Genomic DNA, 27,838 nt, shown 5'->3' with positions numbered 1-27,838 from the left:
AGAATGGAGGAAACATGGAAATGTTAATAACAGTTGAAGAAGGAAGCTTCTGGTAGGGGAGGCAGGGAGAGCAAGCCAGCTTGATGGGGGACTGGATGGTAGACTGGTTCATGGGAGGGGAGGCAGGGAGAGCAAGCCAGCTTGATGGGGGACTGGATGGTAGACTGGTTCATGGGAGGGGAGGCAGGGAGAGCAAGCCAGCTTGATGGGGGACTGGATGGTAGACTGGTTCATGGAAGGGGAGGCAGGGAGAGCAAGCCAGCTTGATGGGGGACTGGATGGTAGACTGGTTCATGGGAGGGGAGGCAGGGAGAGCAAGCCAGCTTGATGGGGGACTGGATGGTAGACTGGTTCATGGGAGGGGAGGCAGGGAGAGCAAGCCAGCTTGATGGGGGACTGGATGGTAGACTGGTCCGTCCGGCTTCCTGTGAAAGCAAATTGAGTGACACTGTCAGTGAAAATACCTGCGCTGTGTGAACACCTAGTTTTCCTTTGGTTTTTGCTACAATGATGTGTGTAGACTGAAAATTGTGGCTCTGAGGACAATTTAACCAAATAATGTTCAACAAACAGGAGTGTCTGACCTCCTCGTTCATTCCAAAGAGATTTTTGTCTCTACGGCTCCTCAAATCGCCAGCACAGGTCACAGAACTCTTGGCCTAACGTACGTTTTGATGTGGTTGATTTTTCAGTTACATACTAAAAACACAAGGCAGGGCAGTGGCAGTATGTGCCGCTACGCTCCACGCTGCAGCCCCAGCGTTCCCAGCGTTCCCAGCGCTGGGCTGGTGGGTCAGTTGATTAAAGGGTATATTAGGAAGCTCATGTCAAATTTTCACCACTAGCACATCACGAAGGCTACTTCCTGAATCATCGCCGAATGCCTGTCAACAAGTTGTAGGCCTAATCATTCTTGCGTACTTTATTACTGATGACAAAATGTTCTCTTGTGAGACACTTTTTTTGGTTGCTAGGACGAGGTATTTTAATAATGATGTTCAAACACTGTGTGTTCCCTTCTTACACAGCTCTATGTTGTTTCTGTCTTTTTATATCCCTGCATGACATCCAGCCACCGCATAGAAGGTTCGGTGCAGCAGGACGTGACCTGCGACGAGCACACAGCAGTTGTGTCTGGTGTAGTTCAGCCATCAGAGCTCACGGGGCAGCCAGAGCGTTGGTGGATGGAGTATAGATTTGTTATCCACAGTTGTCACAGCAGTTATAATATCAAAGGGAAACAGGCGAGGAGATTTCAGGGTGCCCACGAGCCTTCGGAGGGAGGCAGATCCTTAATTAGAAAGAAATCTGATGAACCTGGTGACATACAAATTAAGTGGGATCTCGCAATCGTGTTCTCTTGAAGGAAACGTCGATGTTCCAACACTGTTACCCCTGATAATTCATTACTCTTTATGTCGCTGCACATCCACACCACATGAGGCACAGCTTCAATCACACCAGAGTTGATGCGCTCTGCACGGCTGATGAGCAGTCACATCAGTAGAGGTGCCCCTACTGGCGGAGCAGCTCACTGCATGATGGGTCGTGATGGGAGCAGCTAGGCGACTGGCAGCGATGGAGCAACAGAACGAAGAAGCAGATGTTTGAATTAAATGTGCTCTCTGCACATTTGAACAGCTCAGCAGGGGAGAGCTCACTTTCTTTATTTAACCATATGGAGGGGCTTTCATTAGGAACGCTGACAGCAATTAGAGCAAAATGTGACACCAGGGTGTGTATTGGCCATGTTTCCAAGCTGCCCTGTGTGAATACCGCCTTCTGTCTTTCAGAACTGGTTGGACCCCTCCAAGGAGATCAAGAAGCAGATGCGCAGTGAGTGTCTCGCCAAAGATGCAGAGTCAATTAATATTTCAAAAATCATTTAGTATCGAAATTAGATTTTCTGGCTTACAAACCGAGGCAAAATGTTCCTGACAAAGGCCAGTTAACCTTTCATTCTCTCTCTGCAGACTCTCCGTGGAACTTTGCCTTTTCTGTCAAGTTCTACCCTCCAGACCCTTCTCAGCTCACAGAGGATATTACCAGGTAGTCACCCTAGGCTCTCACACCCTCGCCACCTCCTCAGCTCACTGCTCTGGATGGCTGGCAGAGTCAGTCAAAGATGCCTATGGACATCAGATCGAAGATGATCTGCCCTTTCCTTTTAAATGCTACGATGTGTGTGCACATAAAACTATTGCAACAATTTACATGGCATATTTACCCCACTAAGCAAACCTAATCCCTCTCTTTTCAAGGAATAGACCTGGAATGCCACTAACTGCCATGGATTAACTGCGCTGTATACTTGTTGGAGCTTGCCTTGTTTGACTGCCAACACCCTCCTCTCCTCCACTTTTGTCTCGTCTGACAGATACTACCTGTGTCTGCAGCTGAGGGATGACATGCTGTCAGGTCGACTGCCATGCTCCTTCGTCACTCACGCCCTCCTGGGCTCCTACACTGTCCAAGCTGAGCTGGGCGACTATGACCAGGACGAGCATGCCTCTGACTATGCCAGCGATTTCCGCTTCGCGCCCAATCAGACTCGCGAACTGGAGGAAAGGGTGATGGAGCTCCACCGAAACTACAAGTATGACTGAACATTTCAAGGAACACACCGGCTTTCTGGAAAATACATACACATACTTGTCCATCCTCCCCAGAATGAGACAGTCAGATAGAGAACCTTCTCTCCTCCGTGCTGCATATAGGAGTTGGGACCAATGCTAGTTAGCTTAGCATGGTAGCAGGAGGGCTGTGTAAACTTCCACTGTCTTGCCTGCTTCGCTTCCAAAACGTAAAAGGCTGTTCTCTTGTATTCTGGATCAGATAGATGAGGTTCAGCATCCTCCTCATCCTCCCATACAAAGCCGGCCATGTTAGTTGCAGCAGTTGCTCCTCTACCACAAACATTTTGTTTCTGTAAGTTGAAGTTTGGAGGTGCTGAGTGAAATCACTGCCCCAGGTCAAGAAAGTAGTTCCAGCTATGTACCTGTTTGTAAAAATTACAATAGTCGTTGTTGTATAAATGCAGACAGACAGTTTTAGAGAAAACTACTTTGGTGAATTTGACAGAGCTATGCTGCACAACCCCGTACCATTGATTATGCTAAGCTAACTAGCTCACTGCACGTACAGCGAAGCGTCTCTTTCTTCTTATCTGGCTCTGGGGACGACGGTAAATGAGCACCTTTTCTAAAAGGTTGTTGTGTTCCTTCAATGAAATGTGGGTTTTCTGCATGTGGTGGCCATCACGTTTCCACAGCAACCGTCATGGACATATGTCCATTGCGTTATCAGCCATATGACTGGGCTAACTCTGCTCCCACTGTGTAAGATTATCGGCTTTTATTGAAGATGATGCGTTGATTTTGATGTGATTATCACTCTGTCCACAGGGGGATGACTCCAGCAGAGGCTGAAATTAACTTCCTGGAGAATGCAAAGAAGCTGTCCATGTACGGAGTGGACCTGCATCACGCTAAGGTCGGCCATTTCTGACGTCATTTTAGTTTGGATTGATGTAGATATCAGGATAATAAGTCACGAGTAATTTCTTTGTCTTCACTGCCCTTCGGCTACAGGACTCTGAAGGGATCGACATCATGCTGGGCGTCTGTGCCAATGGCCTGCTGATATATAGGGACAGGCTCAGGATCAACCGCTTTGCCTGGCCGAAGATCCTGAAGATCTCCTACAAGAGGAGCAACTTTTACATCAAGATCCGGCCTGGAGAGGTATGCTGAGGTCATCCAGCACTGCGTTATGGTAACAGGGTTTTTTTCATAACTTGTTTCCCTTCTCTAAGACCAGAGGCATGAATGAGAGGATTACTCTCATCACATGTGTTATTAGTTCATGATCTCACGTACTGATCTTATTTTGAAGTCTTGGCTCTTATTTTGAAGTCAAGAGGTTGCTCTCATGAGCACCAGCAAAGTGCCATCATATTCTCTCTAGTTCAGTTTTGCTGATCAACATAAGGAAACCTTGACGACTCAAGGACGATTCCCTTGCTCACAGCATCCAAGGAGGTTTTAGAAGAGCTCGCCGGAAGAACAGGCCACAGTCAGGGTTGACTTCAAGTGGCAAGAAAACCACGTGTGTGTGCCTGTGCTTCCACATGTGTTTTGGTCATTAATGGCCGTTACCTAACATTGATGCTACGTAGATTTACCTTGGAACGCAGGTCGGAACTGGGAGTGACACTGCACTCGATTTGGTCGTGTTCCATTAGAGGAAGTGGGGCTCCGGTTGAATCTCCAACTTGGAACTGCAAACACGTCTGTGTGTCTTGCGGAGGACTAGAACGGCCTGAAATTAAGTGACATTATGACCTCAGTATGATGTCATGTCTCATCATGATACACTTCCTTCATTTTCAAGATACAGCAAAAAACCATAGTAGTGACTGAAGTGACAGGAAAGGAGATGAGGGACAAAGGAGGTACATTTTCTGAATATGAATGAATGCATATTTGCAGGACATCTGGACGTAAACCTGACGCGTGTCCAGGCGAGGGTGTCAGAGGCGCTGTAGACTCAAGCAGATTTGCAGCTTGAAATCAATCTTGTACTCTTTCATTTTGGTAAATACACAAGTTAGTTCTCTTGCTAAGACTCAGACAAGAGGATCGACTCAACTCTCCTTCCTGTCAGCTACACCTGCACAGCCCGCGCAGCCTGCAGGATTAGCATCAACACCCGCGGCATTGTCGCTCTTTAAGGTTCCTGAGGTCTCCGCTGGTTACCTGGCAACCTCACATTGATGACTGCAGGATGTGAGCAACAGACACACACATAATCCCTTGTTGAATGGCAACTGGCCATTGTCAGACCCTATATGAAAGTATGGACAGAAATCCAAAGACAACACACCCACATGCACAGATGGTGGAGGATCCATGCAAAATACATAGATTTAAACAATAAAAACAAGGGAGGAAAATAAACCAAGCATAAACAAACAACAGCAACAACAACAATCCAAGGATCAAGTGCCAGATATTCCAATGATGATACTGATACTGCATTGAGTGAATGCTTTCTATCCCAGAGGAGGTGCCCCCTTTTCACATATCCAGGTACCATCTGCAGGAATATCATCCAATCATGTAGGAGAGGAGACCAACACTCCTGAGTAGCATAGCCTCTTCTCTCTCATGCAGGTGTGCTGTAAAATGTCTCTGTGTCACGACTGAAACACCCCTTTTACTGATCTCTCAAAGAAAAAGAGAGACGCTCATTCAAAAGTCTGCAGCTTGGTTGTAAAACACAACCAAGGGCAGAGAGAACACACAAGTCCAGTTCCAGCTGCTCTGCACGGGCTTCCTGTAAGATTTAGAGTTGACTTCTCCACACATACCGAGCCCAAGCGACATTGATGACTGCCCAGTGAGCTACATTGCTGAGTGCCCAGTGAGCTACATTGCTGACTGCCCAGTGAGCTACATTGCTAACTGCCCAGTGAGCTACATTGCTGACTGCCCAGTGAGCGACATTGCTGAGTGCCCAGTGAGCGACATTGCTGAGTGCCCAGTGAGCGACATTGCTGAGTGCCCAGTGAGCGACATTGCTGAGTGCCCAGTGAGCGACATTGCTGAGTGCCCAGTGAGCTACATTGCTAACTCCATACCACCAAGAACACTGCAACCATGTGCCGGCGGATTATTGGAGATTTCCAGCAAAGGCAGGAAGACGAAATGAGTGAAAGCTGATTTTTTTGCTAGCTGGAAACGTTCAAAAGAAACCTCAAAACTTATGTCTACTTTGGACCTCACCTAACTTTGAACAGGCTGCACTATTTAATGCACTCTGTAGTCAGATGAGTATTTTTATTTCACTTTTTCAATGTTATAATTCAATATTAATTTTCAATTTAATTTTAATTTCTTTGGCTATGCATTCAGGTTTTATTTATTGATTTTTTTAAAGCACTTTGAACTGCAGTGGATTTGTGAAAGATAAGGTTTACAATTATGTTTATGATATTGAGCTGTATTTTGTGACACAGAGCTAGAGATGCTGTGATGCATGCAGGTTGAGGTTGTTCAGCTGCCAGTCCACTCACGTAGGAGTCTCAGAGACGCTGAAGGCTGCAGAACTCCCACTCACCTCTTCTTTACATTCCTGTCTCCTCGCAGTACGAGCAGTTTGAGAGCACCATCGGTTTTAAGCTTCCCAACCACAGAGCTGCCAAGAGGCTGTGGAAGGTCTGCATCGAACATCACACCTTCTTCCGGTAAGAATTGATTGGTTTTGCTTGGTTCAGCACCTGTTAAAGCAGAAAAACTATTTCTATGTGTGCAGCTCCATCAAGCACACTTTAGTTCAGCTGTTAACTGCAGAGCCTCCCTATAGCTCGAGCAGTGTCTCCGTCTAGGCCACAACGCCATAGAATTGCACCGGAGGAACAAGGACTAAAGATTTAGCAACATAACCTGAAGGTCTCAAGTTGTAAATTCAGTTTCATCCTCCAGCTGCTGAAGAGGGCGGCCGAGGAAATCTTGATCACATATGACGTAGCCTGTGGAAGACCATTCAAATGTGATGGCTTCCTCTGGGAGCGCTACAGTACATGCGGGAAATGCTCAAAATCCACACAAAGTTGTAATGGAAAACTGTTTCTTTCTGTACGAGTTATGTGGTAAGAATAGTTTTGTGCTGTGGCAGGCTTGTGTCTCCAGAGCCTCCTCCCAAGGGGTTCCTGGTGATGGGTTCAAAGTTTCGCTACAGTGGCAGGACACAGGCTCAAACCAGACAGGCCAGCGCTCTTATAGACCGGCCGGCGCCGCACTTCGAGCGCTCCACCAGCAAGAGGTACCTGCTCTCCAGGAGTCTGGATGGAGGTGAGAGCCAATATTGAGCTATTCACTTACAATAATACAGCTTAATCCAAATCTTGCCTCCGATCAGTGGTGGGGAGCGGAGTGGAAATCTTAATTCCAGTAAAAGTACAATCACTCTAGTAATAATAATATTTTTAGGGTGTGTTGGCCTAATATAATGAACAGGTAGCAGTTGTAGGTGGAACAGGAAGATTAATCACACACAAAAGGAGAGATGAACTCCTCTCTCTCTGTCTCGTGTCTCTACCCTACAGACATCTCACCTTCTTCATATCTCAGCTTTCTCACCTCTGGCTCTTCACCATGAACAGAATAAAAACAGTCCTGTCCAACATAACCGCGAGCTACGAGGCTCCACCTCGTTGTGCTTGTCCACAGTTCCCTGTGTGACTTCCTTCAATCACACCAAAAGCAGAACTGTTGTTTTCACAGGTGAACATTTCAATATTTTCTGTGTTGTCAACCGTGCGTGTAGAGAGGAACTAAGATTTAATGAGCATTTTTGATTAAATGAGGACAAAAGCGTCAAATGCAGACCAATAAATACTTCATTACAAAACCTTAAAAATGAAAGTACAATCTGTAGGGCTGAGGGCATTTAAACGACCATCTAAAATGTGTAAAAGTTGTTAAAAGTTCATTTCTGAAGAAGTGTCCTTGGATGGACGGGTTGACCGCCGGCCTCCTCCACAACCCGGGCCCCCTGCTGTGTGCGCTGGGTCTCTCCCCTGGAGAGTCTTCAGCTGCCATCTGCTCTCAGCTCTTCCCCTGATGTTGCTGTGCTAACAAGGAGAAAACTCAGCTGTGGTTGGTCCTCTCTCATAAGGCTACTGGTGGTTTCTGCTCCCACAGCTGAGCAGCACAGCCACCCCACGGTGGGCTGCGTTCTCCTCGTGCTCTACCAGTCGCCTCTTGCTCGCCCTGGTGTTGTTTTCACATTCGTGCAGTCTGTTGTCTTCTTGTATCCCTGCCAGCGATCCGTGTGCCATTGTGCAAAATTAGCTAAAAGCATCTTACAGGAGCAAAGTGACATTGATGATCAACGAATGTACAAAGATACACTAATGTACTGGAGAGAACAGTAGTACAGTTTAGGAAAAGTAACATGAAAAGTTCTTTGAAAATGACTTCAGCTCACACGTAACTCGCCAGGCGTTCTGACCCCCCCAGACTCCAGTTGGTTTCCAGATCAATGAGGCGCTGTAGGCAAATTCAGAGGTGTCATGTTTGTGCTTTATTTTGTTGCTAACAGTGAAATAAGATAATTATTTTGAGATTTATTAACAGTTTTCCATAGGTTTGAAAAATACTTCAGGATTTTTTTAAAGACGCACAATCAGAATTGGCATTAGAAGCAAAAACGTACACACACAAGAACACAAACAGGTACAGACAGAAATACTGAGACCGTACACACAGTTACAGACACAGGTACACTGAGGTACAGGAACGTACATACAGGTATAGACATGGGCACAGGTACAGGTTCACACACAAGAACACAAACAGGTACAGACAGAAATACTGAGACAGACACAGGTACAAACGTACAGACACAGGTACAAACGTACAGACACAGGTACAAATGTACAGAGACAGGTACGGACACGGGTACAAACGTACCGACACAGATACAGACACAGGTATGGACACGGGTACAAATGTACAGACACAGGTACAAACGTACAGACACAGGTACAAACGTACAGACACAGATACAGACACAGGTACAAACGTACAGACACAGGTACAAATGTACAGACACAGGTACGGACACGGGTACAAACATACAGACACAGTTACAAACGTACAGACACAGGTACAGACACAGGTACAGAAACAGGTACGGACATAGGTACAGACATAGGTACAGACAGGTACAGATACAGGTATAAACGTACAGATACAGGTAAGGACACAGGCACAAACAGTTTCGAACACAGGTAAGGACCCAGGTACGGACACTGTTACAGACACAGGTACAAACGTACAGACACAGGTACACATGTACAGACACAGGTATGGACACGGGTACAAACGTACAGACACAGGTTCAAACACAGGTACAGACACATGTACAAACGTACGGACACAGGTACAGAAACAGGTACGGACATAGGTACAGACAGGTACAGATACAGGTATAAACGTACAGATACAGGTAAGGACACAGGCACAAACAGTTTCGAACACAGGTAAGGACCCAGGTACGGACACTGTTACAGACACAGGTACCGACACAGGTACGGACACAGGTACGGACACTGTTACAGACACAGGTACCGACACAGGTACAGACACAGGTACGGACACTGTTACAGACACAGGTACAGACACAGGTACCGACACAGGTACAGACACAGGTACGGACACTGTTACAGACACAGGTACCGACACAGGTACAGACACAGGTACAGACACAGGTACGGACATAGGTACAGACAGGTACAGATACAGGTATAAACGTACAGATACAGGTAAGGACACAGGCACAAACAGTTTCGAACACAGGTAAGGACCCAGGTACGGACACTGTTACAGACACAGGTACCGACACAGGTACCGACACAGGTACGGACACTGTTACAGACACAGGTACCGACACAGGTACAGACACAGGTACGGACACTGTTACAGACACAGGTACAGACACAGGTACAGACACAGGTACGGACACTGTTACAGACACAGGTACAGACACAGGTACCGACACAGGTACAGACACAGGTACGGACACTGTTACAGACACAGGTACCGACACAGGTACAGACACAGGTACAGACACAGGTACGGACACTGTTACAGACACAGGTACAGACACAGGTACGGACACTGTTACAGACACAGGTACAGACACAGGTACAGACACAGGTACGGACACTGTTACAGACACAGGTACAGACACAGGTACAGACACAGGTACGGACACAGGTACAGACACAGGTACGGACACTGTTACAGACACAGGTACAGACACAGGTACAGACACAGGTACGGACACTGTTACAGACACAGGTACAGACACAGGTACAGACGTAGGTACAGACACAGGTACGGACACTGTTACAGACACAGGTACAGACACAGGTACGGACACTGTTACAGACACAGGTACAGACGCAGGTACGGACACAGGTACGGACACAGGTACAGACACAGGTACAGACACAGGTACAGACACAGGTACGGACACTGTTACAGACACAGGTACAGACGCAGGTACAGACACAGGTACAGACGCAGGTACAGACACAGGTACGGACACTGTTACAGACACAGGTACAGACGCAGGTACAGACACAGGTACGGACACTGTTACAGACCCAGGTACAGACACAGGTACAGACACAGGTACGGACACTGTTACAGACACAGGTACAGACGCAGGTACAGACACAGGTACAGACGCAGGTACAGACACAGGTACGGACACTGTTACAGACACAGGTACGGACACTGTTACAGACACAGGTACAGACGCAGGTACAGACACAGGTACAGACGCAGGTACAGACACAGGTACGGACACTGTTACAGACACAGGTACAGACGCAGGTACGGACACTGTTACAGACACAGGTACAGACGCAGGTACAGACACAGGTACGGACACTGTTACAGACACAGGTACAGACACAGGTACGGACACTGTTACAGACACAGGTACATACTGCTCACCATTGTCAGGTTTCCAGTAGCCAGTAGACGTTGTTCTTCACCATTTGAGGAGGGCGCCAGGTGAACTGGCTGTGCACACTGGCGCTGTGTTAGGGTGCTGCTCATTAAAATGGCTCTAAATATGCATTTGCACCATCTCTTGTTTCCGGCAGAGTTCTCGCGGCCAGTGTCTGCTCTGTGTGAGAACCATGATGGCTTGTCCCACCACAGCATCAGCGAGCAGCGGCACCTCCACAGCCTCTCTGTGGACGAGCAGGAGACCGAGCTGGAGCCCAGTCTGGAGCAGGACGAGGACGAGAAGGAGCAAGAGCAGGGCCAGGAGACGGAGACGGACAACAACGATGGTGATGTCACCCCGAGCAGGAAGAAAGAAATCATGGTACTGCTGAGCTCCTGATGCAGACGTTTGTAACTGTCCATGGTGTGGTAGAGGTAACTAGCAGTAATGGAGGGAGGCTGATTAAACAGGTGACGGGCAGCTGGGGCGTAGCGCTCACTCTCTCCCTCCTCTTCACTCACATATCTGCTTTTTGCTCATAAATCCCCTTTCTGTTCCTAACATGCTTTCTCTTGTCTCTTGCTGGCCAAAAGGAGGAGGCCGGCTCACCAGTCGACCGTAAACAGGAGGTATTTGATGTCTGGTGATTTGGTCTCTGTGTGTCTGTGTCTACCTGTCGTTGCTCATCCATGCTCCCCTATATTTATCTACTCCTACTGTATTTCACTCGGCCTGTCTCACCTTGTAACAAGTCTGACTGACTGTAGCAGTCATCACACACTGTCATCAGAGAAAAAAAAAAATGCTGCATTGCACCAGGGTCGGACCGGTGACTCGTCCCGGCAGGTTCCCTGTCGAGCGGCGTCACTGACAGAAACAAAGCATAAGAACGTTTGCCTGTCAGCAAGCCACAACTTTACAAGTCTAATTTAATCATAAAAAGGTCTTAGGCTGTGTAATGTGTTATTTAACAGCTCTCTCTCTCTCGCTGTGAGAGTCTTAAGGTGTCATCTTGAAGTTCTTTGTTCTTGTTTAATCTTCTGTCTTCTTCATTTGATGCCAGGTGCACTTGGACTGGTAATTCTATCATAAACTTAAACCAAAACTTCTCACTGTTTTTCAGAAAAAAAAACAACTAAACAAACAAAGAAAAATTCCCTACATTTCTGATCTAACTTCTGCTGGAAAATTTACAGATCACTCTTGACGTTTTACCACTGACTTTTTGCATCCTTAATTATTATAATGGACTCAACTGATGAAAAGCATTCTTGCAGCTTCAAACATCTCAGCTCCTACAGCTTGTCAGTGTCCTCTACTGGAGGAGTTTTCACTGAAGGTCTAATCAGCTCTGTCCTGTAACATGTGTTTGAATCCAGTCTTTCTGTCTGTCCGTCCGTCCGTCCGTCCGTCCGTCCGTCCGTCTGTCTGTCTGTCTGTCTGTCCCCTACCTGCACCCTCACCTTTGACTGCTTACTTGCCCGTTTCGCTCCCCCAACTCAGCTGTGTCAGTTGGACCAGGAGGCCACTCCTCGGCACAAGCAGGAGGTACAGGTTCCTCTATGCCGCCCTTCCTTTGCTCCACAGTCTTTCTCAGATTGAGATTTGCCTTCATCTGCCAACTTTGATCATGGAATGTTTTTTTTCTAAATACATTTTGGCAACTATGACAGAATTTTCTGAAAGATGAAAAGATTGTATCGAAGCACGCTTTTGCATTATTGATGGACCGCTGATGCATCAGTGCTCCAGCCACACTTTCCTGTTGCAAGGCGGAGTTGCATTTGCTGTGGAAGTGTGGTCCATTAGCTCTTAACCTCTCTCTCTCTCTCTCACACACACACACACACACTCACACACACTAATAGGGATGCTGTCTTTAGTCAACCCTGTAGTTATTGAGCCCCAAAGACATGTTTCCTTTGCAAAATGAAAAATCTCCTTTAAAAGGTATTTGTTAGCTGCAAAACCTGGAAAAATTTGTCAGATTTTGAACTTTTTATTGGTTCTTGAAGAACGCCTGTGTGTCTTGTGTGTGTGTGTCCTGTCGACTCTGCTGAGACAGGAAGTCACATGACTAAAACTCAGTGAGATTTAAAGTGCCGTAGAGATGACGCATCGTTGTAATCCAAGCTAAAGTTACATTGGCCTGTGGCTTATTACAGAGACTGAAGTTGATGAGACTTCCAGGATTACCTTCACGAATGACCGTTGATGATTAAAAGCTTTTACGTTATAAACGTCCTGTGTACTGTCTCTCAGCCTGTCCACTGTTGATGGAAGTGACATCCTGTTCATGTGCAACCACTGTTCCTTCGTCACCCTTCCAGTTCCTGGATAAGTCACAGGACGTCCTGCTGAAGCACCAGGCCAGCATCAACGAGCTGAAGAGAGCTCTGAGGGAGCCCAACAGCAAGCTCATGAACCGTGAGAAGCGCCTTTCAGCGACCTCTCCAACCGGCACTCCTGAGAAGAAGGCTGTGAGTCGGGGGTGCGGGAGGGCGGCTGGGTGTGTAGACGGGTGTCTGAGGCGTCTAAGATCCATATTCCAGTCTGGTTGCTGTCATGTTGATTCTTCTTTTTGCTGCTTGACTCAAGAATCTTTGAATAATTCAGGCCTGAAGATACATGTATCGTATGTCTGTGAAAAAAAGAAACAAACAAGCGTGACTGGTGGAGATAGCTGTGCTCATTTCATTTTTCATCCCACTGGCAGTGCAAACAGGTGTCTCCTGTGCAAAGATATCACTGCTCGCAGGAACAGACAGGAAAATGAGCAGTTCCTCTCAAGATGTGTTTACGATATGTCGCAGAATAAGTCTGACAACATCTCCGAGCCACTTGAATATGTGCTCAGACATCTTGGTAGGATTAGTTTCAAATGGTTTTCCATGTGAGACACTTAAAAAATACAGTCCCCTCCCCCTTGATTGCCCAACAGACTGTTTTCTTTATTATGGATCATTAAAGCTCTTGAGCTTTGATCACATTTGGTAATTAAGTGATTGAAGATTCCAGATAACGTACCTCTCTTTGCTGTCTTCAGTCAGACAATCAGATGATACCCTCAGAATGTCACGCGTTGTCTGTGGCGGGAAGCGTAATCCGCCGTGTGTCATGTCACTCCAGGAAAGGAGGAGGGGTATTATTCTGTTTGAGTGACAGGCGCAGGCAGGGGAAGTCTTGCCGCTGTTTGCCAGAGACTCACTGGAACTCAGCACTTTGATGTAAAAAAAACATTTGCATTGCAAATGTCTGCTGATGTGGATGTGGGAGCTGTCAGCACACAGGAAGTTCTTTTAAAGAGCCGAGAAATGAAAAATACATGTTTCCTATTTTAGTCTTGTCTCCCTGTTTTAATTATGTAGACATCTATTGTTATCTGTAATTTTTGATCGAAATCAAAAGATCTTCACTTGAAAGGCCACCGAGATGTTGGATGGCTCATCCTCTACTCAGGGCTGTGTATTGAAGCCAATTCCAACTTGGGACAGGACAGCAGTGGGGAATCCCGTCATCGGGTTCTGATACTGGCTCTGTTCACACATCAGAGGTTGGCGCGATGGTGCCGATGAACAAACAGATCCAGGGTCAGTTCCATAGCTTGAACCCAACCCTGAGCGTGTCCTGACACTCTGGTGACCGCTCCTTGCATGTATTCAAATGAATTGCTCTGGAATACTTTTAATGAAGGCATTTGTTCATGTGTTTGATCTTTTAATAAGAAGCGCTGTGATAAGAATCGAGAAAAGCAGTCCTGGTGTTGGAATCAGCATCGACAGACGTGCATCTGAACTGCACCTTTAATAAACCTCCCAAATCATCTTAGAGGGAGTCTAGGTAGCCCCCCCATGGTGCGCTGCTAACACAGCTCCTTGGTTAGTGTAAATACCTATCAAGTCTGTCTTGGGCTTGCGTTTGCAGGCTCTGTCAGATTAACTCCTCCTCCCGGTGTCACTGTCCCCTCAGAGCTCTAACGGCTGTTCTTCCTTCTCCTCTTAACCTTCTTCTCCCTGGTGTTGCCAGTCGGTGGGCCGCGTGGCTGGAAAGGACCCTGTCAACAGCCTGTCTGTTGAGGGGCTCATCCAGAGGAGTCTGGTGACATCACCTGAGGTTGCACTTCTCTCTCTCTCTCTTCTTTCGTGCCATATTTGTGCAGTATTTTGTACATTTGCGCTTTGGTGAATTGATATGTCTTTGCTGTCTTTTCTAAGAAAACACAAGGGCATATGGCACAATTCATTTCTAAAAAGACTGCATGTGTGGTTGTGGAGATCTCATGATTTGCAGCAGCTGTGCTCGCCATGTCTAACTGTGTTTAATCTATGCCAACATGTAGGGCTCTGAGGAGTGGGTATTGATTGAAAAACAAGAAACATATCAGCAAGACCATGACTGGAAGGCGAAAGGAAAGCACGCGTCTGACTCCTCATGGGAGAAAAAGAAGCAGGAAAAGCAGATAGATGTTGCCAAGATGATACATATCGAGGCAACGGGGTCTGACAGAAAAGAAATGAAAAGCCATATTGATGAATTTCCATCACCGCAATCGTCCGTGGATGTGGGCTCTGAGCCGTGGCCCACTAGCAAGAGCCGTTTTGTGATCCAGCTATCTGAGAGTGCAGACGTCTCTCAAGACAAATCTCAGACTACAGCATCGCAAGACCCCGAGGCAAAGAGTAATGTGTCCCCAGGCTTGAACCAGATAAAGGAACGCACTGCACCGAAGCCGAGGAAAAAGAGGAGACCCCAGAGCTTGAACCTGGGGATGCCTGCAGAGCTCATCTACCGGAAAGGAGGCGGCGATTCCACTGAGGAAGAGGAAGAAAACTCTGGCTCCGAGCCAGACAACAGTCCAGAGAAGTCCTCTGACACAGGGAATCATGTTGAGTCATCGTTGGTAGTGATGAAAGCTGATCAGGGATCGGGGAGGGTCTGCAGAGAGGATACATCCACCGGAAGTAAGGATGCCTCCAGTCAAGACACAGAGCAGGTAAAAGGGCCTGCAGGAGTGGATGTAGGCCCAGTGAACGGGCCCGCCAAGGCCGACCACGAGAGCTCAGTAGTGGGGGTGAAAGGGGAGTGTGTGATGAAGGTAAGGGGAAGGGGATTTATTGACAACAAAGAGCTAGCAGAGGTAAAACTGCGTCAGGTCAGGACGCACGAGAGGAAGATCAGCAGTTCTGGGGGAGAGGACATGGAGGGTTTCCTGGGAGGTCAGAGAACGTCCCTCCACCGCCTGTCAGGAAGCTACCAGTCTGAAATCACCAGGATTGTTCCCCTTAAGCCCGAGCGGTCAAAGAGCATAGCTTGTAAGGATGAGAAGGACAGGACAGGCCAGGACGAGCTCACACGGGTCATCAGAAGAGAATACCGCTGGTCGGTGGGCTCTCCGGAGGGACCCTCAGACATCAACTGGACCGACGTCTCCAGCTTCCACCACGCCGACTCGGAGGGCCTCTCCAAGCAGGAGCATCCCGATGATCAGTCCTATCGAGGGCCCGCAGAAAGTCACTTGTTTGGCTCAAAGATCTCAGTGCTTCCCAAAATTGCTCCTCCAGCGCCGCCAGTGAAAACACAGAAGGTCAGAGAGTCTGGGTTGATACTGAGGAACAGCCGAAATGTGGGCCGGGAGCCGAGCCTGGAAGCAGCCAAGAAGAGACACTCGGTAACTGTGCTTGGCATCTGCTAGTCACTCATTGGAAATAAAGCATCGCATGAGCTTCAGACAGACTTGCACGCCATTTTTGTCTTTTTCCTTCGTTTTCAGTGACTCAGACACTCATCCATTTCAGCTGTCTGAGGAGAGCAGTTGGAGCTGCTTTTGCTGCGTCCTGGTGGCAAAACACAAATCAGTCCTGTTGCCCCTAAACAGTTGGGACCTCCTCCTGCCACCCAATTGATCCCCTCATCACAAACCAGCTGTCTGGCAAATCTGTGCAGCTCACCACTGGCTGTGAATTTGAAAGATTAGCATCTCATGGTTTAGTTGTTTGAGCTTCAAATTTCCTCCCAGCGCACGTCGTCGCCTGTCAGAGGGTGGCGAGGACCGTCAGGCCCGCTATTATCGTTGCTCTGGTGATTCTTGACCTCACTGCCGTTTTCAGGCTGGAAATGATTTTGACAAACTAAGCGTGTTGGCCTCCCGACTGGGAAAATAGAAGTGGTCTCTCATTATTGAGGCGCATTATTACTATTACTCTTTCTGTCACACAAAGTTATGGAGGGCCAAAACTGTCACATGAAAACATACCTAATTATGTATTTAATGCAAAAGTAATTGAAACAAACACAAACGTAGACCTAAATTAGTTGATAAAATGTTGGATGCGTTACGAATGCGTCTTTATTTAATTACCTTTGTATATTTACCCCTTTTGATCACCTCCTGATTGCGGCGTAACGACTCGGCCTGTGGATGAGTTCAGTCTTTAACTGCACGTATGTTGGTGATTTCGTCCCACAGTCTATGCAGCAGTGACCGTCTCGATAGATTTTGTTATTTCCCTTTAGTTCTGAATATTAATAAAGCACACTGACAACTGACAACAGCCTCTTATTCCGGTTTTTCTCTAATTCTGAATATAAAAACATTCTGACTCAGCTGATTTCATGAGGCAAGGCAAGGCAAGGCAATTTTATTTGTAGAGCCCGTTTTCACCACCAGTTTGTCTCCAGGCTTCATGGCATCATAACAACATCCTCTGCCCTTAGACCCTCACATCGACTGAGGAAAAACTCCATAGAAAACCCTTTTAACAGGGAAAAATCTGAGAAACCTCAGGGTGAGCAACAGAGGAGGGATCCCTCACCCAGGACGGACAGACGTGCAGTAGATGTTGTTACAGACAAGAAAACAGTTTACAATGCAGAATGTGGGAAACATGGAAATGTTAATAACAGCTGAAGAAGGAAGCTTCTGGTAGGGGAGGCAGGGAGAGCAAGCCAGCTTGATGGGGGACTGGATGGCAGACTGGTTCATGGAAGGGGAGGCAGGGAGAGCAAGCCAGCTTGATGGGGGACTGGATGGCAGACTGGTTCATGGAAGGGGAGCGCAGGCCGGTGTAACAGTAGGGAATAAGAGGGGGGGGGGGGGTGATGCAGGCGGCGGTTGGGGCTCCGGTGGATCTGTGGAAACACAGAGAGACTGCGAGACACCAAGGCCAAACTACAAAGTGCAACAAGTAACAAGTAATGACACTTGTTAAAGTCAGGATCTCATCATTTTCAGAATAAGGGTGGACTCTGAGTGTATCGTTAACCCTAATCTGTGATAATGAACTCTCTTCTAGAGGGTAGACTGACAACTGTTTTGGAGAACATAGAACCATGAGTAGTGGTATTTTGTTCTTCATGTACCGTAAGTCCGGATAGCAGGTATTTTGTTATTTGGCCAGGACGGCTTCATATCACCGCCCACGTGTACGTCATGCGCTCATGATGGCTGACAGACTCACGCTGCAGCCTGATGGACCGGCCACCAGCCGTCAGCCTGCATCCAGATGTGTACAATAACAACAATGGCAGCAATAACAATGGAACGTGGAGTTAAATTGGGGGCAAAACGCAAAAAGAGAACAATAATACAAACAAATTGATACTGTGAATACAGTTGGAGTGAACAAAGAAACGTTGAACTCATAAATAGAGTTTTAATCAACAAAATGGAATTCATCTGAAATGGCAGGGATCGATGCATGGGGGAATTCATACAAATGTAAATAAATACAGAATACATTTAAATATGAATATGCCACATGTAATACTTGATCTCTTATTTAACAACATAATTCAATTTTTAATGTAAATTATGGTGCATTTCATAATTTATTGATTTATTGATGGCACTTTCAGTCCTCCATACAAGTGGGTCATGGCGTTCTTTGTCCTCCGAAGCCAGTGTGTGCCCGCCGGCCTCTGTGTGCAGCTCGGACTGCAAACCAGCAGCTTTCTCAGCAGCGGAAGAATCCATAAAAGTTACTGGCTGGACGAAAAGCCCAGCTCGTCCAGGCTCGTGTAGTATTACTGTCATGCACTACTAGTACTGCGTGCAAATTCTACAACTGATTACTACTACATATTTTGAGGAGTAGAAGTGTCGAAGCACCGTTCGGTGAATCGGGTGTTTTCCTGAGTGTCTCCTGGTGCCACAGCTCAGTGCCTGCCACAGTCAGATTTGCTGCTCTCATTTCACTGTTGGAATCATTAGCAGCTTGCACGCATTTAGCGCTGGAATGAAAGGAAGTGGAACTGAGCCAACATGATAGGTTCCTTCATTTCCCCACCTTTTCACCTGAGTCCCACTCTTTACCGTCTTAAACCGGCATGGGAAGAGTGTTGCCCGACCTGGCATAGCGAGATGATTGTGCTGCTCCTCCAAACATGGACCTGCTCTCACGGCATTTTAACAGGCTGTCCAATACCCCCCCCCCCCCCCACCACCACCACCACCACCTTTTTTTATTGAACATTTAAAAATTTCAGTGCTCTTTTTTAAATTAAGTGGAACGTGAAGTAGCTGCTGCTATGCTAAAACCTGCTCATGATACAAACTGCATGATCTCCTGTCCATGTTCTGCAGATTCTAACAATCCAGATGTGTGTGTCTAGACGTGTTCTTGTGCGGGGGGTGACCTCTCTGCTGTCGTCTGAACTGTATCTCTGTAGAGTTGAGCTTGAAATTTGTGCCTAGTCCATTCAGACCACACTGGACCAGAACAGACCCAGTGGGTTTCGAGTGGCTGCGGCTTAATTTCTCACCTAAACTTGGGTTTGAGTGATTTAACAGGCATTAAAAGAACGGCTTCATTAGATTCGTATCAGCAAACTCTTCGCTTTGTTGTGGCCTCTCTCAGATTTGGACTCAATCAGCAGTAAAACGGCATCCCAGTTTAGGTCTGGACTGCTCAGTCCAAACTGAGCTCCTATTTTCAGAAGCTTTGAAGTTCAGTGTGTGTGTGTGTGTGTGTGTGTGTGTGTGTGTGTGTGTGTGTGTGTGTGTGTGTGTGTCGCTGCTCCGTCAGCAGCTACTAAACTTCTCCGTTCTTTCCTCTGCTTCCCCCTGCAGGAGCCTGTCTCTGCTCCTTCCCTTTATGAGGAGCCCTTTGCTGAATTCAAGGTTGCTGGCTTGTACTTAACTGGCTTCCATGTGCTCCACCCACTGCATGCATCCCAGGTTTCTCCGGGTGTAGAAAACTCAGTTAAATGTGGGAAGTTTCTCCTCAGCTGCCCTCATCCATCACCACGACAGGAGCGGGGAACCAAAGTGGTGGTTAACACCGACTGACCAGCAGTTGCACCCGCTTGTTCAGTCAGGAACAGCAATCAAAGATTTCAGTGTTTACATTTTTGATGTTCCAGGAGCATCATTTGCCACGTTGTGGTCGCGCTGTCAGAGCGAGTTACGCCGCAGCCCTCATCACGGGTCCCGTGTCCGCTGTCATGTTGGAGGCTGTTGGAAGGGGAAACTTGAGGGCTGACTAGGTTCTAGTTAGTTTACCAGTTTCTCGCCGTTGGACGTCTCGACTACTGAGACTTTTTTCCTGCATGAATTTGTGTTAATGCCTCACCAGCTTCCCACTTGTTGCTGGACGCTAACAGAGACCAAAGATTGACAACTGCACAACCGTTCAAAAAGCTCTCGAGCGCATCATCTGGTATATTCCACGCCTTCCTAATCCAGCCGTGTTCAGTAATCCCCAAAAACCATTTGAGCCAAAAACAACCAAACTAAAACCAGTTGGGTTCTAGACTCCATGAGATGTCTGGCTTCTAAAGGGGGATCGTTGGTGTTTCTGTGACGCCGCGTGTTTGTGCTCATGTCTCCGACTTTGTGTTGGGCGCCATGTTTGTGGAAGCTTTTCCGACCTGCTAAGCTAGTTAGCAGAAGTTTAGCTGTTATAATTATTACGTTTGGCCTCATTTCCTCATGGAAGATTAGTCTTTACATTGGAGACAGGAGAGACAAATATTAGTAAAGTAGACGTCAAAGTCAGTTAAGGTCAGAACTCAGTGGTGCCTGGATGTTGTTGCTGCACTTGGCCTCTGTAGCGTTGAGGGACCCAGCAGTGTGAACGTGTGTGTAGAGACCGTTATCACCGCCCCCCCCCCCCACACACACACGGTGTGTGCGTTTGACCTCCTCCATCCCATTCCCTGCGTCCCGTCGTCCTTGTGCAGCCAGGTAATCTCAGTCATGTGATCCTGTATCTGTACTCGTCCCAGAAGGAGCTGGGAGACAGGAGGCCCCAGCCCATCGCAGCCTCCGAGGAGGAGCAGGAGCGCGACTCTGTGGCCGCCATGAGGGAACCCCACCTGGGTATCGAACGCAAGTCGTCCAGTATGACAGTCAGCTCCACATCCAGCCTGGAGGCGGAGGTGGACTTCACCGTCATCACAGACCTCCACTCCTGCACCGACGACTTTTCTAGAGGGGCGTCAGACGTGGGTGAGAGGGAGCGCCTGGCCGAGGTGGTCCGGGAGGACTTTGAGGAGACCTCCAGGTTCTACTCTGCTCGTCTGATGGGCTCCCGGGACAAATCTCCCATGGAGGAGAAGCTTAGTGAAGAGTTTCATGAGGTAGACGGTGAATGTGTTCCTCCTCATCTTCATCACGCCATGGATTCCCTCTCCCTGCATCTCCCGCCAGCATGTTTGTGACTCCGGACTCAGTTTCAGTTTGGTTGCTTTTGTTTCATTGAATGTTCTTGGTTGAATTTTTAACTTGTAATTTTCTTATGAGCTAATAAATATTTCATCCAATTTATTTTCAATTGCTCCAGTGTTTCTTTGCGTTCCCCTGCTGCATCGTCATCATCATCATCATCATCATCTGCATGCTGTCTCGGTATAGTGAGGTTGTGTGTTGACAGTATTCAGCTTCTTACTGGTCATGTGACGTCTTCTCGGCGACTGGGAGGGAGAGGAAAGTGATTCTTGATGACGTTTGACGGGGTCGTGTGTGTCTCCCGCAGCCTCCTGTGGCAAAGCGAGACCCCAGTGCTGTCAGCATGGCCCACATGCTGAAGAGGGCCGACTCCAGGACAGAGGCTCAGGCGAACGGATCAGAAGCCCACGCCACCGTCACAGGCGTCTCACCACAGGTAACACAGGACGGCTGAATGAGCTAACCTACACGACCCCCCCGCTGTTGCACTGTTCCCCCGGGACAGTCACACTGGTATCCAGTCAGTCCAGTCGCGACTGCCCAGTGATGTCATCAAGGTACATCTCTGAATTATAAAATCTCTGCATACTTCTCCGTGTGTGTGTGTGTGTGTGTGTGTGTGTGTGTGTGTCAGATCAGAGTGTTTGCGGGTTGCTCAGTGCACGGCGGGATGCACGTGGCTGGCTCTTTCTGCATTCAGATGAGAAATCATAAAAAACATCTTTGTGAGCTCAAGACAAATATTTGTGAGTCCTGGAAATGCAGGGAACAGCGTTTGGGTTCGGTTGATTGTGGTAGGAGGGACTGTGCCTGCAGGTCGAGAAAGAAATGACAGCCTTTTAATGTCCAAAGCTGAGAGTGCGTTGGACAGAATTCTGATGGTCGTCAAGGACAGTTGTGCGTTCACATGAATCACTTTCAACAAAGGATTTGTCCTCTCACTCCATGAAGTCTGGGTTAGGAGCAACAGTACTTAGCGCCGCCGTCCTCCTCTACGTCTGATAAGATAAGATAAGATAAGATCAACCTTTAATCGTCCCACAGTGGGGAAATTTACATCGTTACAGCAGCAAGAACAAGGAGAATTTAACATAAATAGTATGTGAAGATAAATATGAGGTATGTGCAAATGTACAAAAATAAGTAATATATAAAATAATATATAGCTGTAGTGAAAAGGTATGTATCTGTATCTATGAATACTGCGTCACCGTATCTGCACATGTGTCAAACACACCAGGACTACAGACGTAGCGTCGACATCGTTTCACCACATCAGAACTTTATTCGGCGTATCTGGAGCCACGTTGTGACGGGACCGAATGGCCCTTACAGGTCAATGAGGGCCGTGTAGATGGAGGGACGGCAGTCGTTAGGATCGAGAAATTTCTCTTTGGGATATCTGGAACAGATCTGGAAAAAAAAAATGTATGAGATCCCCGTGTATGGCAAGAGTAGATTACAGGTTTACAGGATTGCTAATCCTAATCTGCTGTTTCAGTTCGGTCTGTGTCCAGGCTGGCAGCGGCCGACTGCTGCTGGCTGATATCTGATTGGCATCTTTAGCTGAGAATGTTGAGTAAAGTTGAATTTATGCAACTGATGTTGAAGAGACTTCGGACAGTGAACTAGCAAGAACAAGCTGGCAGGCTACAAGCGAGTGAGATCAGAGGCTGTTGCCCCTGTGAAGTGTTCAGAGCGAATCTGTCGCCGCCGGCTGATCAGTCAGCGATTCTCTCTCCTGGTGGGTTTCTACTCTGATGCCTGCAAGTGGACAGAGGCCTGAACGCAGCACTGAAACATGACAAACCTCCCAGGTGTCCATGTTGACGTGGTGGGAAGTCACTCAAAGCTGCTTCTCTTCTTCCCACAGAACTATGGAGTCGCCAGCCCGCGGGAGGCTCCTGCTGCCCTGAAGGAAAATGGCTCCCCTGTAAGTTCCATCACTGCACATCTGTGCGTGTGCGTGTGTGCTTGTACACGTTCATTTGTATGTAAACTGTCCATCATGAATGCGCTGTAGGTAAAAGCTGCCAACCAGCTGAGGGACTCGGTGGTGTCTCCGTTGACCATCACTGCTGAAAGCGTCACCTCAGCAACCACAACCCAGGTTACCAAGGTAACACTTCATAGTTCCTGCAGTTAAAGTTGAAGTTTGGGCCCTCCACATCTTCATCTTTTCATCATCATCGTCATCATCATCATCATCATCATCATCCCTGTCAATAAAGTCTCAACCCACAGCTCAGAGTGTCTCCAGCGCCCCGGCGGCGAGGCTCACTCAGGATCCATCTGTAGCTGGGGGTGTGTGTGATGGGGTCAGAGCTTTCATCCTGCCAGGGTGTGTTTCAGGACTTCCTGTCCTCTGTTTGTGTGCAGACTGTGAAAGGAGGCTACTCAGAGACCAGGATTGAGAAAAGGATTATAATCACAGGAGACGACGATGTGGACCAGCACCAGGTGAGGAGAAACCCTCCAACCCGCCTCTGCCTCACTTCCTCCTGCAGTATCCTCTCACCTGCTACGCACGCTGCGACACACGGCATCCCTGCTGTGGATGACAAAGTTCCTCTGAATGAGTCTTCATGGATGTGTTTGACTCATGCGTGTCTATGCCACGCCCCCAGGCCCTCGCCATGGCGATCCAAGAAGCCAAGCAGCAACACCCGGACATGCTGGTGACGAAGGCTGTGGTTATTAGAGAAACGGAGTCTCCCACCGAGGAGCCGCCACACAAAGCAGAGGTACGGCGCAGCTGCAGCCTGCTAAGCCAGCAGGAGAACTTCATCTGGTTCTCCCATCAGGAGCACGTGACGCCCATTAATATCCAGAAGTGTTATGTGTTTACCATTGTTAGGGGTGGGGCGGGGGTGGGGGTTCTAGTAAGGGGTACGTGTCCCACTTCCAGTGAAGGTCCCATTAGCCTCTGTAGTCCTGAGGGTCAAGCTAACTGCAGGTTCCACCTTCACTCCACCGTTGACCAGGAGTCAGGACCAGTCTTTGGTCCCCATGAGGACTAGGGGTCCTGATAAGGTTGGTGTTTATACCAGAAAAGGTCTCCAAAAGACTACAAAAACCAAGTATACACACACACTCTCTCTCTCTCTCTCTCTCTCTCTCTCTCTCTCTCTCTCTCTCACACACACACACACACACACACTCACTCACACACACACACACACACTCTCACACACACACACTCACTCACACACACACTCACATGGACACACACACACGGACACACACTCTCACACACACACACTCTCTGACACACACACACACACACACTCTCACACACACTCTCTCACACACACACAAAGGACACTAACAACCAACCACACGTCACGTGAGATGTCAGATTTCAGATGAACAACTAGACGCCATCGGACTGCGGGTCCTGAGCCTCGTCCTCTAAACGTCCCTCGTAGTTTCCTGTGTGACACTGACCTGCTGTGTCATTGCAGTCCTGATTGGTCCTGGGGAGCTCCTGAGACGGGGGACACGGGAGGATCCTCCAGCTGTGCTGCAGAACGCCACCGACCGATTCGAGAACTCTCTCCTCCCGATGTGTACACACTGACATGAGAACGACTGTGCTCCATGAAGCAGTAGACCTCACCTCTGTCCCTTTAGACACGCCTACTGTGACCTGGCCTCTGGCCCGGCCCCCCATCCTGCCCCAGCTCACCTGGAACTGTTGGATGTCGAGCCCGGAACCTTCTCCTCTGTCTGAGTCATTGGTTTGAGATGTAACACGCTTGAATGAGAGACTCCGCATCAACGTCATGTCACCCCCCCCCCCCCCCGTTACATATGACATGAATATAGATGAGGAGGAGGAGGAGGGGCGCAGTGCTGGTGGGGTTTGGGGCGGGGCAGGTGGCGCCGCGTGGCTGGAGGAGGTCTTTTTGCTGGTTGCTGCCACCTCCTTCAGTATAATCAACAGCAGGCTGGCGAGCTTTTTACTTTTTGTCCTACGGAGATGAGATTTGTTGACGCCATCATCAGATGATTTGGACCTGCGTGGTTCATGGGAGACAGTGGCAGGGAGGAGGAAGCACCCGTGGACTTCTCTGAGCTGACGGACATCTCCCGACCCGTGGGTGGAGGAGCGGGCCGCGCTCAGCCTTCCTGCCGGCGGCCTCTCCGCCGTCCCCTCGCCATCAACATGAAAGGAGTTTTAGAGGAAATATAATGTAAATGTTTTATCTGATTCAGAAATGTGATTTTGATTTATTTTTACTTTGTTTTATTTTATTTTATTTACAGACTTTATGAAACAAAGTTCACATGTCGTTCTTGTGATTTTGGACTTTTCAGTTTGTGGGTCTCAGCTCATCAGAGGGGCTTAGAGGAGGAACGCGTCTGGCAGACGGACCTTCAGTCCTGGTGGTCCACCCTTCCACTGCCTCTTGGCGACAAACAGAGTCTCGTTCTTGCCCTTCAGGGTTGATAGATTGATAGATTGATAGACTGATAGATTGATAGATTGATAGACTGATAGACTGATAGATTGATAGACTGATAGATTGATAGACTGATAGATTATAGAATATTCCATCTCCGGTAGCTCTGGTTGCTCTCAGCCCTGATGCTGGACTCTCAGGATGACGCCTGGGAATCTCCAGCACGCCACCCCAGGTTCTACACACCTGGTACCTGTAGTGCTTGGTTCCAACACGAGTTCAGGTACACACACAAAAGCACATACTCACAGGCACACACACTCACACACAGGTGCACTCACACACACACACACGTGCGCGGCTCGTTATCTCCACCCTTGAAGTGGGTAACCGAATGGTTTTCTGTCCTTGAGGACGGATTGTCCAGTCCTCTCAGTGTGCGTTGCTGGGTTGTGTATTTTATGCTCACGTTTCCTAGGAGGGTGAAACGCTGTGACCCCGAACCTGTGACAGGAAGTGAATCATGGACCTGGGGAACCGCTCCACACTCCACAGACCCACAACTGATTGATCACAGAAATAGTGATCAGATCCCACTTAGGTCCCAAGTCACTACAAGTCTCGGGTCTTAGAGTTCTAGTTAACCCAGGACCTGAGAGCTCTACCAGAAACCAGATACCAAAACCCCCAAGTTGCCGGTGGAAAACCAAAAGCCTGAGGTGAGGGATGCTAACCCTTCAGGGAGTCTCAGACATCTGGGCTTGTTCCTGTGAACACGTCTCAGGTCATTCATTTGCAGTGTAAAATGAGAGCGATTATGGGAGCTAAACATTCCTGAGAAGTTCAAAACCACAAGGTGCTGTAGGGTTAACCCTTTCACTTCTGGTGAACGAGGTTGTACTTGTCTTCAGAGTCCTGAATGTCAGGCCTGTATTTGTTTGCCTCCAGACGAAGCAGAAACCCAACCCACTGGGGGGTCACCTTGCATATATCCTGGATGACCTTTAACACTGTACTATGCATCGCTTGTCACCCGCCAGGATCCCCGCGATGGTTAACCTCGCGCTTCTGAAGCAGTGAAGCAAACTGCTTGTGAGATTTTTGCAATAAGCAGCTTTCTTCTCCTCATCCGTCGTCCACAGGGACAAAACTGTGAACTCTCCTGCGTTCCGGAGCGTAACCAAAACCTAAACATAGATAGTCAAAAGAGCCTTCCACAACCCGTGACCGTGGCCTCTGTGGTGTCCGGTCCTCGCCGTCCCGACCCTGACTTGAACCTGTTGACCTGCTGTTGACGCGTCTGTGGAAACGAGACTTTCCCGACACTTGTATATTCTTTTTTGCTCTCTTTGGTTTGGTCACCTGACACTGGGCTGCTGTGAAGCTTGCAACACATTTACTGTTGAGAAAACTGCAGTGGACGCTACTGATGGACGGGGGGGGGCTGTATCTATGTATAAATACCCTTACTTCTGTGTGTTATCCAGTAAACTATGTACATTTTACAGGGGTGTGTTGCGTTGTTGTTAACAGACAGAAGGTGTTATGACAACAGGGAGGTCACATGAAAGGGTGCCTGAACGCCGCTCCAGCCGAGGGGCACGCAGCTGTCTTGAAAGGACGTGACCACGAATCTCTCTGGGTGGGAGCTGATGGTCCTCCAGCGGTTCTCCACATTTGTTGCTCCGTCAAACTCGAGACGGTCCTTGGACAGATTGTGGACTTGAGCTTTGGCCTCCGATTCTCCACTGCTTTTGCTCTACATTCCTTTAGTGCTCGCTGGTGTGTATTTGCTGTATTTGCTTTCAGTCCTAATGGAAAAACATACACGCATAAATAAATAAATGTTTCAGTATGACTCAAACAGTGTGTCTGCCTGGGGGGGGGGGGGGGGGGGCATCAAGTCTATCAGCAGATGTAAAGGTTTTGTCTGACCAGATGAGCTGAGCTGATGTTGGAAATCAGGCCCAGACGAATGAGCTTGTAGCTGACTGCCATCTAGTGGCCACTGCTGCACACTGACCTGAGGAGCCGCCTGACATCATCAGTGTGCTCCGAGCGCCACCTTGTGCTTTGCTTCTAAATTATTTATTCATTCTCGTGTCTTCCCTCAGAAGAGCAGGCCCCTCCCACCACCATAATCACCACACACACACACACACTCATACGTCTGCCAGAGGAGAACGGCAAGCTGACTTGCACGGGTCCTGGTCTTACTGGGTCTGTGCTGGTCTTA

At 48.2% G+C, this 27,838-nt stretch overlaps 1 protein-coding gene across 6 annotated transcripts in view; it reads left to right on the top strand.

Annotated features, from left to right (window-relative positions):
• LOC147267347 (band 4.1-like protein 1) overlaps positions 1–27,460 on the top strand; it is an 82,512-nt gene extending 55,052 nt beyond the window's left edge. Inside the window, exons 5-25 of one of the 6 annotated variants that reach the window (XM_086197606.1) lie at positions 1,794–1,836; positions 1,974–2,049; positions 2,378–2,596; positions 3,405–3,492; positions 3,591–3,743; positions 6,150–6,247; positions 6,679–6,854; positions 10,685–10,911; positions 11,124–11,159; positions 12,034–12,078; positions 12,861–13,010; positions 14,557–14,643; positions 14,870–16,198; positions 19,598–19,648; positions 20,755–21,108; positions 21,504–21,632; positions 23,070–23,129; positions 23,220–23,315; positions 23,576–23,656; positions 23,824–23,940; positions 24,661–27,460. In XM_086197606.1, the coding sequence (XP_086053732.1) occupies positions 1,794–1,836; positions 1,974–2,049; positions 2,378–2,596; positions 3,405–3,492; positions 3,591–3,743; positions 6,150–6,247; positions 6,679–6,854; positions 10,685–10,911; positions 11,124–11,159; positions 12,034–12,078; positions 12,861–13,010; positions 14,557–14,643; positions 14,870–16,198; positions 19,598–19,648; positions 20,755–21,108; positions 21,504–21,632; positions 23,070–23,129; positions 23,220–23,315; positions 23,576–23,656; positions 23,824–23,940; positions 24,661–24,666 (3,621 nt within the window). In that variant the 3' untranslated portion in view covers positions 24,667–27,460. The remainder of the gene's footprint in view (positions 1–1,793; positions 1,837–1,973; positions 2,050–2,377; positions 2,597–3,404; positions 3,493–3,590; positions 3,744–6,149; positions 6,248–6,678; positions 6,855–10,684; positions 10,912–11,123; positions 11,160–12,033; positions 12,079–12,860; positions 13,011–14,556; positions 14,644–14,869; positions 16,199–19,597; positions 19,649–20,754; positions 21,109–21,503; positions 21,633–23,069; positions 23,130–23,219; positions 23,316–23,575; positions 23,657–23,823; positions 23,941–24,660) is intronic. The other 5 variants (XM_086197616.1, XM_086197627.1, XM_086197636.1 and 2 more) reach the window with 5 other exon arrangements.
• The last annotated feature ends 378 nt before the right edge of the window (positions 27,461–27,838 follow it).

The sequence above is a fragment of the Aulostomus chinensis genome, chromosome 3 (genome assembly GCF_037954235.1).
Source record: "Aulostomus chinensis isolate RoL2024-O1b breed Wild chromosome 3, RoL_Achi_v1.0, whole genome shotgun sequence".
Classification (NCBI taxonomy): domain Eukaryota; kingdom Metazoa; phylum Chordata; class Actinopteri; order Syngnathiformes; family Aulostomidae; genus Aulostomus; species Aulostomus chinensis.
The sequence above is the reverse complement of the archived record's forward strand: the minus strand, read 5'-3'. Positions and strand labels throughout refer to the sequence as shown.